This window comes from Salvelinus alpinus, chromosome 3 (genome assembly GCF_045679555.1).
Source record: "Salvelinus alpinus chromosome 3, SLU_Salpinus.1, whole genome shotgun sequence".
Taxonomy (NCBI): domain Eukaryota; kingdom Metazoa; phylum Chordata; class Actinopteri; order Salmoniformes; family Salmonidae; genus Salvelinus; species Salvelinus alpinus.
This window is the reverse complement of record NC_092088.1, coordinates 74,881,780-74,895,096: the sequence shown is the minus strand read 5'-3', so window position 1 is coordinate 74,895,096 and position 13,317 is coordinate 74,881,780. Positions and strand designations below refer to the sequence as shown.

At 45.6% G+C, this 13,317-nt stretch overlaps 1 protein-coding gene across 6 annotated transcripts; it reads right to left on the bottom strand.

The window, feature by feature from the left end:
* Nucleotides 1–2,195: 2,195 nt before the first annotated feature.
* LOC139571322 (transmembrane protein 184B-like) lies at nucleotides 2,196–13,270 on the bottom strand. 6 transcript variants are annotated; one of them, XM_071394094.1, is made up of 9 exons: nucleotides 13,161–13,270; nucleotides 9,324–9,575; nucleotides 6,286–6,451; nucleotides 4,633–4,723; nucleotides 4,286–4,453; nucleotides 3,926–4,095; nucleotides 3,525–3,725; nucleotides 3,085–3,111; nucleotides 2,196–2,796 (listed from the first exon to the last, which is right to left on the bottom strand). In XM_071394094.1, the coding sequence occupies exons 2-9, from the start codon at nucleotides 9,573–9,575 to the stop codon at nucleotides 2,567–2,569; spliced, it is 1,305 nt and encodes a 434-aa protein (XP_071250195.1). In that variant the 5' UTR covers nucleotides 13,161–13,270; the 3' UTR covers nucleotides 2,196–2,566. The 6 variants fall into 6 exon arrangements, with proteins under 6 accessions (XP_071250195.1, XP_071250198.1, XP_071250193.1 ...); XM_071394097.1 differs by having other exon boundaries at nucleotides 3,926–3,990; nucleotides 12,844–13,261; XM_071394092.1 differs by having other exon boundaries at nucleotides 12,844–13,260.
* Between the last annotated feature and the right edge of the window lie 47 nt (nucleotides 13,271–13,317).

Below are 13,317 nucleotides of genomic sequence, written 5' to 3'. Positions count from 1 at the left end.
TAAAAAAAAGAAAATCGTGCCATCTGGGTTGCTTAATAAAAGGAATTTTAAATGATTTATACTTTTACTTTTGATACTTAAGTATATTTTAGCGATTACATTTACTTTTGATACTTAAGTATATTTAAAAACAAATACTTTAAAACTTTTACTCAAATATGATTTTAATGGGTGACTTTCACTTTTACTTGAGTCATTTTCTTTTAAGGTATATTTACTTTTAGTCAAGTATGACAATTGGGTACTTTTTCCACCACTGCTTAATGGGAAATATTGACCCATCCAACAGACAATAGCCTCTCTGGACCCTGGCTTTCCTACGCATATTGGGCCTAGCTATCACACATAGCAAAAATTGAGAGGTCAGGATAGACGGAGGCTGGGACTCCACTCCACGACACAGCATTCCTTTCTCTAGCAGACAGAATGTGCAGGCTGCAGGCATAACGTGTTACCATGATCAGTCTGTGTTTGATAGATTTGTGTGTGTGTCTGTCTGTGTCAAGTCACCAAATATAATAGTCTCCCTGCTGCGCTCTGGTTGCAGGATTGAGCATGGAGCAGCAGGGACTCAACATGTCTTTACTGTATAATGGCAGCCAGTCCCGTATTACTCACTACCAGGGGCACAACTTTTACTGGGGACAGGGAGACATCTCCCCCCATATTCTGAAATTGCATTTGTCCCCCCGTTTTATCATTGGTATGTGATAAAAAAAAATCTTAAAGGCAACAGTGTGCTTTAGGACCATGCGTACGGCTCTGAGCGGTCGGGTAGGCTGTTTGGAGTGTTTATCTGACTGAAAAAAATATATATGTCCCCCCCTCCCACATCTAAAACCAAAGTGGCGCCCCTACTGTCTACAATGAACTAAAATATAAACTATGGATAACGCAATATATTTTCTCTGTAAGCACTGAACATTCACTTCTGTGTAATGAAAACATGTATACAACACTAAAAGTGAGTCTAAAACTGACCCACACTTCATTACAAAGCTGAATATTTTATTGTATCGAGTTACACTTTATTTGCCTGAAATTGTGCAATGTTTGTCTAATTGGAATTGTAAGTATATAAAAATGTCCTACATTATAACCATGTAGCATAACATTTAACTATACTTATTGCGTTGTCTGATCACACAGATCGGTTTCACTAAGGTGTTTACCCTAGATGACTAACCTACATTAGAGGCCAGCAGAGGTCTGGTGACAGAGTGAGCCTCGCTGGATGAAGGCCTAATCCTCACCATACAAATAATGCCCCAATTACAACAGTATAATCCAGACTACCACACTGCTCGTCTGCCCTCACCCTGCTGGTCTGCATGCTACAGCCACTAAACACTGGAGCAGTTCTCTTCATCTGGAATCTGATCAAGTGTTGTCAAACCAACCATTATCCCTCCCTTCCCCATCCATCCCCCTCTCTCATCTGTCCCTGTCCCATACTCCAGTCCACACAGCTGGTTCTCCCCTAAACCACTCCCCCATCCATCCCCCTCTCTCATCTGTCCCTGTCCCATACTCCAGTCCACACAGCTGGTTCTCCCCTAAACCACTCCCCCATCCATCCCCCTCTCCCATCTGTCCCTGTCCCATACTCCAGTCCACACAGCTAGTTCTCCCCTAAACCACTCCCCCATCCATCCCCCTCTCTCATCTGTCCCTGTCCCATACTCCAGTCCACACAGCTAGTTCTCCCCTAAACCACTCCCCCATCCATCCCCCTCTCTCATCTGTCCCTGTCCCATACTCCAGTCCACACAGCTAGTTCTCCCCTAAACCACTTCCCCATCCATCCCCCTCTCTCATCTGTCCCTGTCCCATACTCCAGTCCACACAGCTAGCTCTCCCCTAAACCACTTCCCCATCCATCCCCCTCTCTCATCTGTCCCTGTCCCATACTCCAGTCCACACAGCTAGCTCTCCCCTAAACCACTCCCCCATCCATCCCCCTCTCTCATCTGTCCCTGTCCCATACTCCAGTCCACACAGCTGGTTCTCCCCTAAACCACTCCCCCACACCATCCCTTTCAAATCAACTTTCAAAATTGTCACCATGGAGAATGGTCTTAAAACTGAACATTTTAAACCAAAACGACAAATAAAATGCCATCCATAGCCAAAGTACTTTAATATAAAGTAGTATGGGCCATCTTCATTGGATGTTAGCTAGCAAGCAGACACACTTTGTAACGATAAAATCACTTTTATTCAAACCATAAATGTCTCTCTAGTGAAGTATAATTCTCTCAGAAAATCCCTATAAATCCTATATAACCAACCATTGAAGTTTTTTTAGACAATGGTTTCAACCATAACATCATGTTCCCAATAAGCGTATATTCTACCAAGAGAAGAGTTCCTGTAAAGTCCTGAATTGTGTGTAGTAGAGGATATTGAATGGACCAGGCTAAGTCATATGGTCCTGTATTGAGGTCGATGCCAACCCCAAACAACACACTTTAAATCCCCTGCCAATACTCCATAAGACCAGGAGGTAGTACCTCACCCCAACAGTCAGTAAAGAGGTGATTGGCTGGGGCCGGTGTGTGTTAACTTAGAACTCGTCATCCGAGCTGAGCAGCAGGGTCTTCTCGTTGTCGCGGGTGCTGATGGTGCTGTGCGTGCGGGACACAGGCGGGGCAGAGTGACCCTGTTCCAGGGTGGACTGCTGGGTGTATTGCTGGTAGGCCGGGGAGAAGTTATGGATAGCATCCTGGACCATGTCTCCAGGGTTCATCGTCTCCTTCAGGCTGCTGGAGATGCTCTTCATTGGGGCACAGCGACCTGAGAATATGGGGTGGAGGAAAGGACAACAGGTAAGAGATAAAATATCAAAAAGGTCAAGTAGGAGTTGTGTAGTAATTGTGAATAATGTAAAACCTAAACACAGTGAGAAATCACTGCTGGAAGCTTGCTGCAGTGAATGTAAAAACAGCAACAAGGACAACCACTGATTTGACAGAAAGCAACTTTTCATATAAAGTAAGACAAAAGGAACACAACATTGAACATAGGATTGTAAGAAGTAGAAAGAAGCGTAAAGCTGGGGAAGAGACTCAGTGGTAGACCTACCAGACTCTCCATACATAGGAACTGGGCCTTGATAACGCAGCATGGGGAAAGAGAAAGAAATTATATGGAAGGAAGAATAAGAAAGACAAAATGACCCAGAGTATAGGTAGAGGAGGGATGACCAATGAACCAAGATAGGCGTTTATAAAAAGAATGAAGGAAAGGAGGTATTCCAAAAACAAAGATGAATGAAAGATGATAAAGGATAATAAAGAAGTATGGAGAGGACGAGGACAAATTTGGAAACGTATGTTGACAAGGGAACAGAGAGAAAAGAGAGTGTGAGTCAGTGAAAAGAGAAGACCTGACATCATGTTATAGAGAGAAGATAAGTTCTGCAAAATGTGAAAATATTACAGTACCACAGCCCAATGAGCTGGACCAACGTCAAGAAGGTCGACGCCACAGTAAATAATACAGCTAAAAGTTAGTCTCCTTACCCTGAGAGAGAGAGTCCAGCCTCTTGTCCATGTAGATCCTGTATGTGAAGGCATGACGCAGGGCCAGGGAGGCAAAGAACATCTCAATGCAGACGATGAAGTTCTGGTAACCGGCGGCAACCGTTCCCTCTCCCACTGACACCTCGGGTGAGTTGATTTTGGGGATGGCCCCACACTTCTCTAGGATGGCCAGCAACATGCCTGATGGCAAATAAACAGAGATTAATGAACAAATACTGGTATGTGAAGAATGACTACAGTACTATAATAATATTGATTTGGGTATGGATATGATATGAATGACCTCATTCATAATCAATTGCCAACAGCGCTTCAATTACCTAAAAATGTCAATCTGTATTTAGATGCTTGGTGTGTATGTGTGTATGTGTGTGTCTCACCCTGCCAGAAGGAGAGGAAGATGACAGATTTGACCATGAAGAACTTCAGCAGGGGGCTGTAGGGGCTGAGCAGGTCCCGGGTGGAGAAATAGAAAAGAAAGAGGGCGTAGAGAGACAGGCTGACAGAGATGTTGTAGACGATGGACACATACAGGTACCCACTGTTCACACTGGGGGGACAGACAGGGACATGACAGTTGATTAGATTTGAGTGTAAACCAGCATTAGGACGAACCTGTATCACTGGATATACATCTATCCACACAGAAGCACAGTGTATTTTGAGTAGTTGAAAGTCTTATTATAAAGCGTTGGTATGAGATATTCTACGATTGCTTAAGAAGAAGCACAGTATCGTACTTGAAGTCTCCGTCGCGGTACTTTCCAAAGGCCTGTAGGATGACTGTGACCATGGCCATGAGGGGTTTGACCACACAGAACTGTAGCGTGGCCTGCTTACAAAACCGCAGGAACCCAATGGAGTAACTCCTCCCCCAGAGACAACATGTACCGTAAATACAACTGGACCTGGAGACGCAGGAAAACACCTTGTTAAATACGGCATCGGGTAATGAGAGATGTTCAACATACACACACAAATAGACTACACAAAACTACACACACACACTGACTATACACAAAACTACACACACACACACACACACACACACACACACACACACACACACGTGGAAGAAAAGCCTCACTGAATAGGTTTTCCTCTGATTTCAGCCATGATGGCGCTCTCTCCTCCCAGGTACTCATAACACAGGCTCAGGAAGTTATAGATGACAAACGCTGCACAGGAGAGACACACACATCATCAAAAAAAGACCATTTAAGAAGTCAACAACACAAACATTTAAACTACTCGGACATGTTTTACATCATAATTGCCCTCCTAATATGGGCATGGAAAAAAATCTCAAACCCAGTACTCTTCCATTCCCCCAAGAGACACGATTAGACAATGACTGTCATATCAAAGGAAATGGACACACACAATCTATTCTCACCTTTGACTGAACCAATGAAAGACTACCTACAGGATGTATCCAGTGGCCTGTCTATGACCTTCTCTGTCTGTATTGCATCAATGTGACCAATATGACAGAGGAAAGGCCCAGCCCTGATCCCTCACTGCATATGACCAACACACTTTACACCATTGTACTATCTATTAACCCCTAAAGGGGGATTCAAGTGTGTGTAACAGACAGTATGGGAGGGTGTGTGTCAGAGTGTGTGTTGGGTGTGTAACAGACAGTATGGGAGGGTGAGTGTCAGAGTGTGTGTTGGGTGTGTAACAGACAGTATGGGAGGGTGTGTGTCAGAGTGTGTGTTGGGTGTGTAACAGACAGTATGGGAGGGTGAGTGTCAGAGTGTGTGTTGGGTGTGTAACAGACAGTATGGGAGGGTGTGTGTCAGAGTGTGTGTTGGGTGTGTAACAGACAGTATGGGAGGGTGTGTGTCAGAGTGTGTGTTGGGTGTGTAACAGACAGTATGGGAGGGTGAGTGTCAGAGTGTGTGTTGGGTGTGTAACAGACAGTATGGGAGGGTGAGTGTCAGAGTGTGTGTTGGGTGTGTAACAGACAGTATGGGAGGGTGTGTGTCAGAGTGTGTGTTGGGTGTGTAACAGACAGTATGGGAGGGTGAGTGTCAGAGTGTGTGTTGGGTGTGTAACAGACAGTATGGGAGGGTGTGTGTCAGAGTGTGTGTTGGGTGTGTAACAGACAGTATGGGAGGGTGTGTGTCAGAGTGTGTGTTGGGTGTGTAACAGACAGTATGGGAGGGTGAGTGTCAGAGTGTGTGTTGGGTGTGTAACAGACAGTATGGGAGGGTGTGTGTCAGAGTGTGTGTTGGGTGTGTAACAGACAGTATGGGAGGGTGTGTGTCAGAGTGTGTGTTGGGTGTGTAACAGACAGTATGGGAGGGTGTGTGTCAGAGTGTGTGTTGGGTGTGTAACAGACAGTATGGGAGGGTGTGTGTCAGAGTGTGTGTTGGTGAGTGTATACCTTGTGACTAGGAGTATTGCATAAGCCAGACCAGATAAACAGCTGATTCTCTGATAAGGGAGAGTTGTCTTCTTTCTCTGTGTGTGTGTGTCCCAGCAAGTTTGGTTGAGACCTCATCATTAGGGCTGCCCTGTAGGGTGAACAGGGTTGCTATGCAACAGGTTTTCCTACACAGAAATCTGGGCAGGCCTCAGAACAACAAGAGATAGCGCTGAGGCAGAGCAGCATTTAGCCATCTGTCCATGGGGCTGCACCATGACCTCCACACACTGGGTGAGGAAGTATCACAATACAGCTGATCTCCATGGTGAAGCCATTCACTTCTGTTCTACGCTAGTCTCTTACCCTCATAGCAGTCCCTGACGGTGTCAAAGTAGACATAATACTCCTCGTTAGTGAAGAAGAGGAGGCTGAGCCAGGAGTCAAAGGCATAGATGGGCACGATGAAGAGGATCCGCACGATGTGTCTCTGCTCATTAGGAGAACTGTAGTACCGCAGGTGCATGTAGATCTGAGAGAGAGAGAGATGGTGAGAGGGAGGGAGCGAGATGGAGGGAGGGAAAGAGAGAGTGAGATGGAGGGAGGGAGAGAAGGAGAGAGACAGAGATGGAGGGAGGGAGGGAGAGAGAGAGAAATGGAGGGAGGAAGAAAGGGAGAAAGGGAGAGAGAGAGAGAGATGGAGGGAGGGAGAGAGAGAGAGAGAGAGAGAGGTGGAGGGAGGGAGGGAGGCAGGGAGAGAGAGAGAGAGGTGGAGGGAGGGAGGGAGAGAGAGAGAGAGATGGAGGGAGGGAGGGAGAGAGAGAGAGAGATGGAGGGAGAGAGACAGAGAAAGAGATGGAGGGAGGGAGGAAGGGAGAGATGGAGACAGAGAGAGAGAGAGATGGAGACAGAGAGAGAGAGATGGAGGGAGGGAGAGAGAGAGAGATGGAGGGAGGGAGAGAGATGGAGGGAGGGAGGGAGAGAGAGATGGAGGGAGTGAGAAAGGGAGACATGGAGAGAGAGATAGAGAGATGGAGAGAGATAGAGGGAAGGAGAGAGAGACAGAGAGAGAGAGATGGAGGGAGGGAAGGAGAGAGAGACAGAGAAAGACAGGCAGGGAGGGAAGGAGAGAGAGGGAGAGAGAGAGATGGAGGGAGGGAGAGACAGAGAGAGAGATGGAGAGGGAGAGACAGACAGATGGAGGGAGGGAGAGACGGAGGGAGGGAGAGATAGAGACAGATGGAGGGAGGGAAGGAGAGAAAGAGACAGAGATGGAGGGAGAGATGGAGAGACAGAGAGAGAGATGGAGAGAGAGGGAGGGAGAGACAGAGATGGAGGGAAGAAGAGAGAGACAGAGAGAGATGGAGGGAGGGAGAGAGATGGAGGGAGGGAGAGAGATGGAGGGAGAGAGATGGAGGGAGGCAGAGACAAAGAGAGAGAAGGAGGGAGAGAGGGAGAGACAGAGAGAGGGGGAGAGAGAGACAGAGAGAGAGGGAGGGAGAGATGGAGGGAGGGGGAGAGAGAGATGGAGGGAGGGAGAGACAAAGAGAGAGAGGGAGGGAGAGAGGGAGAGAGAGGGAAAGACAGAGAGAGGGGGAGAGAGAGACAGAGAGAGAGGGAGGGAGAGATGGAGGGAGAGACAGAGAGAGAAGGAGGGAGAGATGGAGGGAGGGAGAGAGATGGAGGGAGGGAGAGAGATGGAGGGTGGAGGGAGGGAGAGAGATGGAGGGAGGGAGAGATGGAGGGAGGGAGAGAGATGGAGGGAGGCAGAGACAAAGAGAGAGATGGAGAGAGGGAGAGAGAGAGAGTCAGAGGGAGGGAGGGAAGGAGGGGGAGACAGAGAGAGAGGGAGGGAGAGATGGAGGGAGGGAGAGAGAGAGATGGAGGGAGGGAGAGATGGAGGGAGGCAGAGACAAAGAGAGAGATGGAGGGAGGGAGAGTCAGAGGGGAGGGAGAGACAGAGAGAGAGATGGAAAGAGGGAGGGAGAGAAAGACACGGTTTGAGTGTGTCAAGAAAAGCAGCGTTACAGTTCTTGAGTGCGCCTGGCACCTACTACCATACCCTGTTCAAAGGCACTTAAATCTGTGTTGCCCATTCACCCTCTAAATGGCACACATACACAATCCATGTCTCAATTGTCTCAAGGCTTTAAAATCCTTCTTTAACCATCTCCTCCCCTTCATCTACACTGATTGAAGTGGATTTAACAAGTGACATCAATAAAGGATCATAGTTTTCACATGGATTCACCTGGTCAGTTTGTCATGGTGTTCCTAATGTTGATACTCACTATTGTAAGTCGCTCTGGATATAAGCGTCTGCTAAATTACTAAAATGTACATTCAGTGTATCTAGAGAGAGGAGGGTGGGGATAGAAATAGAGAGGGATAGAAATAGAGAGGGATAGAAATAGAGAGGAGGGTGGGGATAGAAATAGAGAGGGATAGAGTAAGAAACAAAACTTGTAAGAAGCCACCAGACTCTCATTCCAGACAGAAAGACAGGTAGCCTTTGACGCGGTATGTGTGCAGTATGTGTTGACTTGTTCAGTTAAACAAACAGGGATTGTGTGTTGTTGCTAGGCAACCTGTGCTCTCTGAGCACTGCGCAGATGCATCTATTCCTCTAGCATCACCCCAGGTGGAACCTGTAGTTACATAACCCTCCCTTCCTCCACTGTAGGACCTAGAGGGACAGACAACACCTAGACACCTGAGTCAGCCACAGCCAACTGTCGACAGAAACACCAAATGGTGTTTATTTTTAGTGGATTGAGTGTTTTGTTTTGAGATGTGGGGAGTCAAATCAAATACAATTTTATTGGTCACATACACGTGTTTAGCAGATGTTATTATGGGTGTAGCGAAATGCTTGTGTTTCTAGCTCCAAAAGTGCAGTAATATCTAACAATTTCACAACAATACACACAAATCTAAAGTAAAGGAATTAAAAATATATAAATATTTGGACGAGCAATGTCGAAGCGGCATAGATTAAAATACAGTAGAATACAGTATATACATATGAGATGAGGAATGCAAAATATGTAAACATTATTAAAGTGATTAGTGTTCCATTCCTTAAAGTGGCCAGTGATTCATAGTCTATGTCTATAGGCAGCAGCCTCTAAGGTTCTAGTGATGGTTATTTAACAGTCTGATGGCCTTGAGATAGAAGCTGTTTTTCAGTCTCTCGGGCCCAGCTTTGGCACTGGCTCTCGTGGTTGTTTTTTTGGCCTTCCTGTGACATCGGGTGCTGCAGGTGTCCTGGAGGGCAGGTAGTTTGCCCCCGGTGATGCGTTGGGCAGACCGCACCACCCTCTGGAGAGCCCTGCGGTTGCGGGCGGTGCAGTTGCCGTACCAGGCGGTGATACAGTGTGTGTCAGTCTGTGTGTGTGTATTACCTGGTGGCAGGTGAAGAGTAGGGCGGTCCAGACGAAGAAGCCCGATACGGCTTGGGCAGCGGGGGTCATCAGGAAGGTGGGCTGTTCTGAGGTCAGCAGGGGGGCCTCTGGGAACCAGGAGATGTTTGGGCCCGGGGGGGTCATGGTGGGACGGGGACCAGGGGCCACACCCAGGGGGTGGTCCTCTCCAACCCCGACACCTAGTCCTAGCCGCTCAGACAGGGGCACGTCACGCCTCCACAGACGACTCATCTGGAGACCAGCGAACAGAGAGAACGCAAGTCCTTTATGTCTACATTAATGATACATAAACAGTGTAGACATACGTTCTGATACGTTCCAGTTATACTGTACATGTGGAAAGCAGAGCATTATTGGAGAGACTGTAACTATCAATCATCAACCAGTTATCGATACTGTAATTTACGTTGATGAGAGCATCTGATAAAGGAAGAAAGACACAATGAGTCAGGTGGGTAGTACTGTTTACTGAAGAGTCAGAGAAAGAGAGAGAGATGGAGAGAGACCACTGTCAAACCAGTGTTTCACCCTACTACTAAACTGTATAGACAGGGCTTTTCCCTCCTGCCTAAAATCATTTGGTTTCTATTGACAGTTTTGGGTTAAACTGATCTGAAAGCATGTACTGTATCATTCAACTTGTCTGTTAACTACAGTATTTTTCTATGGAAGACCAAACACAAGGTTTATCATCATTAATCCCTATTTCAAAGTTTAGCATCAGATGTTTGTATTGCCAGGATCTGCCAGGCGATAACAAACTCAACGTCAGTTGGTGCTGTCATTGACATAATCATAGAAAAATAAGAAATACAGTCCACTTCAAAAGGCCACACAATAACACGTGAGACTAAAAATAGTCTGCTATGACTCATAATACCTTTCTCAAGCACAACAGAGACCTTGAGACCACAACAGTGGACAGCACATAGAGGACGTGTCTAAACTGACCTATCAGGGCTTGGCTGCCAAACTGCATAGCAACCATAAGTCACATTAATAGCAGCATAGCATGAGTCATGACAAACTGTGCCAGTATATTGTTTCCACACACACAGGCATGCGAACACACAGGTGTGTGTGTGTGAGTGTGAGTGAGAATGAGTGAGTGAGAGAGATACAGGGGTCATTTGTATTGGTTTGCAGAGAATCAGCAGATCAACATGCAGAAAAGGGCTGGAGTGAATGCATCAGTGGCAGACAGACAGAGGGACACACACACACACACGACTGGGAAGTGAAGTTCTGCTGAGGCAAAGGGACATTGTGTCTCATTTGAAAGGCAAAAGGGCAGTCAGTGGAATGATGTGGCTGCCTGACAGACTGAGGAACACATAAAGCAACAGATGGAAGTGTGTGAGTGAAGTAATAATATTAAGAAATGATATGGGTTACAGCCAGCTAGTGGCTGAGAAAAGAGGAAGAAAATTGAATTCCGCAGGTAGGGAACAGATGATGCTTGGCAGCAACAAGAAAAATAAAAAAGTTTCAATGGCATAAAGTCAATTGTTTTGTGTGTGGGGGGGCGGCGCTGATTATAATTTGTTTGCACGCACTACAGATGGCTAATACAGGACTAGTAAAGGTCCAGTGCACTACTTTTGTACCATTCAAAATTTGGTGGTCACTTAGAAATGTCCTTGTTTTTGAAAGAAAAGCACATTTTTTGTCTATTAAAATAACATCAAATTGATCAAAAATACAGTGTAGACATTGTTAATGTTGTAAATGACTATTGTAGCTGGAAACAGCAGATTTTTTAAATGGAATATCTACATAGGCGTACGGAGGCCCATTATCAGCAACCATCACTCCTGTTTTCCAATGGCACGTTGTGTTAGCTAATCCAAGTTTATAATTTTAAAAGGCTAATTGATCATTAGAAAACCCTTTTGCAATTATGTTAGCACAGCTGAAAACTGTTATTCTGATTAAAGAAGCAATACAACTGGCCTTCTTTAGACTAGTTGAGTATCTGGAGCATCAGCATTTGTGGGTTCGATTACAGGCTCAAAATGTCCAGAAACAAATTACTTTCTTCCGAAACCCGTCAGTCTATTCTTGTTTTGAGAAATGAAGGCTATTCCATGTGAGAAATTACCAAGAAACTGAAGATCTCGTACAACACTGTGTACTACTCCCTTCACAGAACAGCGCAAACTGGCTCTAACCAGAATAGAAAGAGGAGTGGGGGGCCCCGGTGCACAACTGAGCAACAGGACAATACATTAGTGTCTAGTTTGAGAAACAGACGCCTCACAAGTCCTCATCTGGCAGCTTCATTAAATAGTTACCGCAAAACACCAGTCTCAACGTCAACAGTGAAGAGACGACTCCGGGATGCTGGCCTTCTAGGCAGAGTTCCTCTGTCCAGTGTCTGTTCTTTCGCCCATCTTAATCTTTTATTTTTATTGGCCAGTCTGAGAAATGTATTTTTCTTTGCAACTCTTCCTAGAAGGCCAGCATCCCGGAGTCCCATCTTCACTGTTGACGTTGAGACTGGTGTTTTGCGGTAACTATTTAATGAAGCTGCCAGTTGAGGACTTCTGAGGCATCATGGTGGGGTTATGGTATGGGTAGGCATAAGGGCATGGGTAGGCATAAGCTACTGGCAATGAACACAATTACATTTTATCAATGGCAATTTGAATGCACAGCGATACCGTGACGAGATCCTGAGGCCCATTCTCATGCCATTCATCCACCGCCATCACCTCATGTTTCAGCATGATAACGCACAGCCCCATGTAGCAAGGATCTGTACACACAATTGTATAAACTGCCTTAATTTTGCTGGACCCAAGTTAGAGTAGCTGCTGCCATCCATAATAAATACAAATAAAATTCCCAGAAGCTGAAAATGTCCCAATTCTTCCATGGCCTACATACTCACCGGACATGTCACCCATTGAGCATGTTTGGGATGCTCTGGATCAACGTGTATGACAGCGTGTTCCAGTTCCAGACAATTTCCAGCAACTTCGCACAGCTGTTGAAGAGTGGGACAACATTCCACAGGCTACAATTCACAGCCTGATCAACTCTATGCGAAGGAGATGTGTCAAGCTGCACGAGGCAAACTGTGGTCACACCAGATACTGACTGGTGTTCTGATCCACGTCCCTACCTCTTTTGTTAAGGTATCTGTGACCAACAGTTGTATATCTGTATTCCCAGTCATGTGAAATCCATAGACTAGGGCCTAATTAATTAATTTCCTTATACATATGAACTGTAACTCAGCAAAATCTTTGAAATCGTTGCATGTTGCGTTTATATTTTTGTTCAGTATAATAATATTATTTTTTAATTCGGATTGTTCAGGTGGTGCTGACCGCTGCGCCACTCCGGAGGTCTATTCATGCCAAGAGGCTAAACAACTGGAAGAGAAACATTGTTTTCAGTAGAGAAACATAGTAGTAGCGACTAATGCAGTAAAACAATACATTACTTTAATCTGTTTTATTTCCCTTCAAATGGGCAAGTAAAATCACTTTACCTATAATCGATAGTTGAATATAGAGCAAACTTCGGCCGGCGCAGTTTTAGTGCCAGAAAGAAGATAGAAATTGATTTAATTACACAAAGATGCCATCGTTACTCCGACATCCATGTTCATTTTCCAGTCCTGCTCGACTAGAAATCTTTCGTTCTGATCCAAGAGTTAAATCCGTTAAAAAATATATGTTTTTAAGGTTTGCATCTAATTTGAATGTGTCTTGGTATTTTCTTCATTCTGTTATGAACAATACAGGTAACATATCAGTTTTGTCCTGCTCTGTAAACTCCGATATTCCTTTCTCCCCTTTTTCCTACCTAGGCGTTTGCCACACAGACGGAATCCACTAGGATTAGCTACAGTAGATCAACTCTGTTCGGTCCCGTCCATTGCGTACCGTGGGTACTTTAGAATGAGATGTAGCCTCCTATTTACACCAATCACAGCCAATGAACAGCTAGGACCAGGAAGTGG

What these genes read in the sequence shown, in the direction of transcription:
- LOC139571322 (XM_071394094.1), bottom strand. Translation starts at nt 9,575, where the DNA reads ATGAGTCGTCTGTGGAGGCGTGACGTGCCCCTGTCTGAGCGGCTAGGA. An exon ending in ATCAGAGGAAAACCTATTCA is followed by an intron (nt 4,454 to 4,632) that starts GTGAGGCTTTTC and finishes CTGCGTCTCCAG; the next exon opens with GTCCAGTTGTATTTACGGTA. An exon ending in CTTCCTCTCCTTCTGGCAGG is followed by an intron (nt 3,726 to 3,925) that starts GTGAGACACACA and finishes ATTTGCCATCAG; the next exon opens with GCATGTTGCTGGCCATCCTA.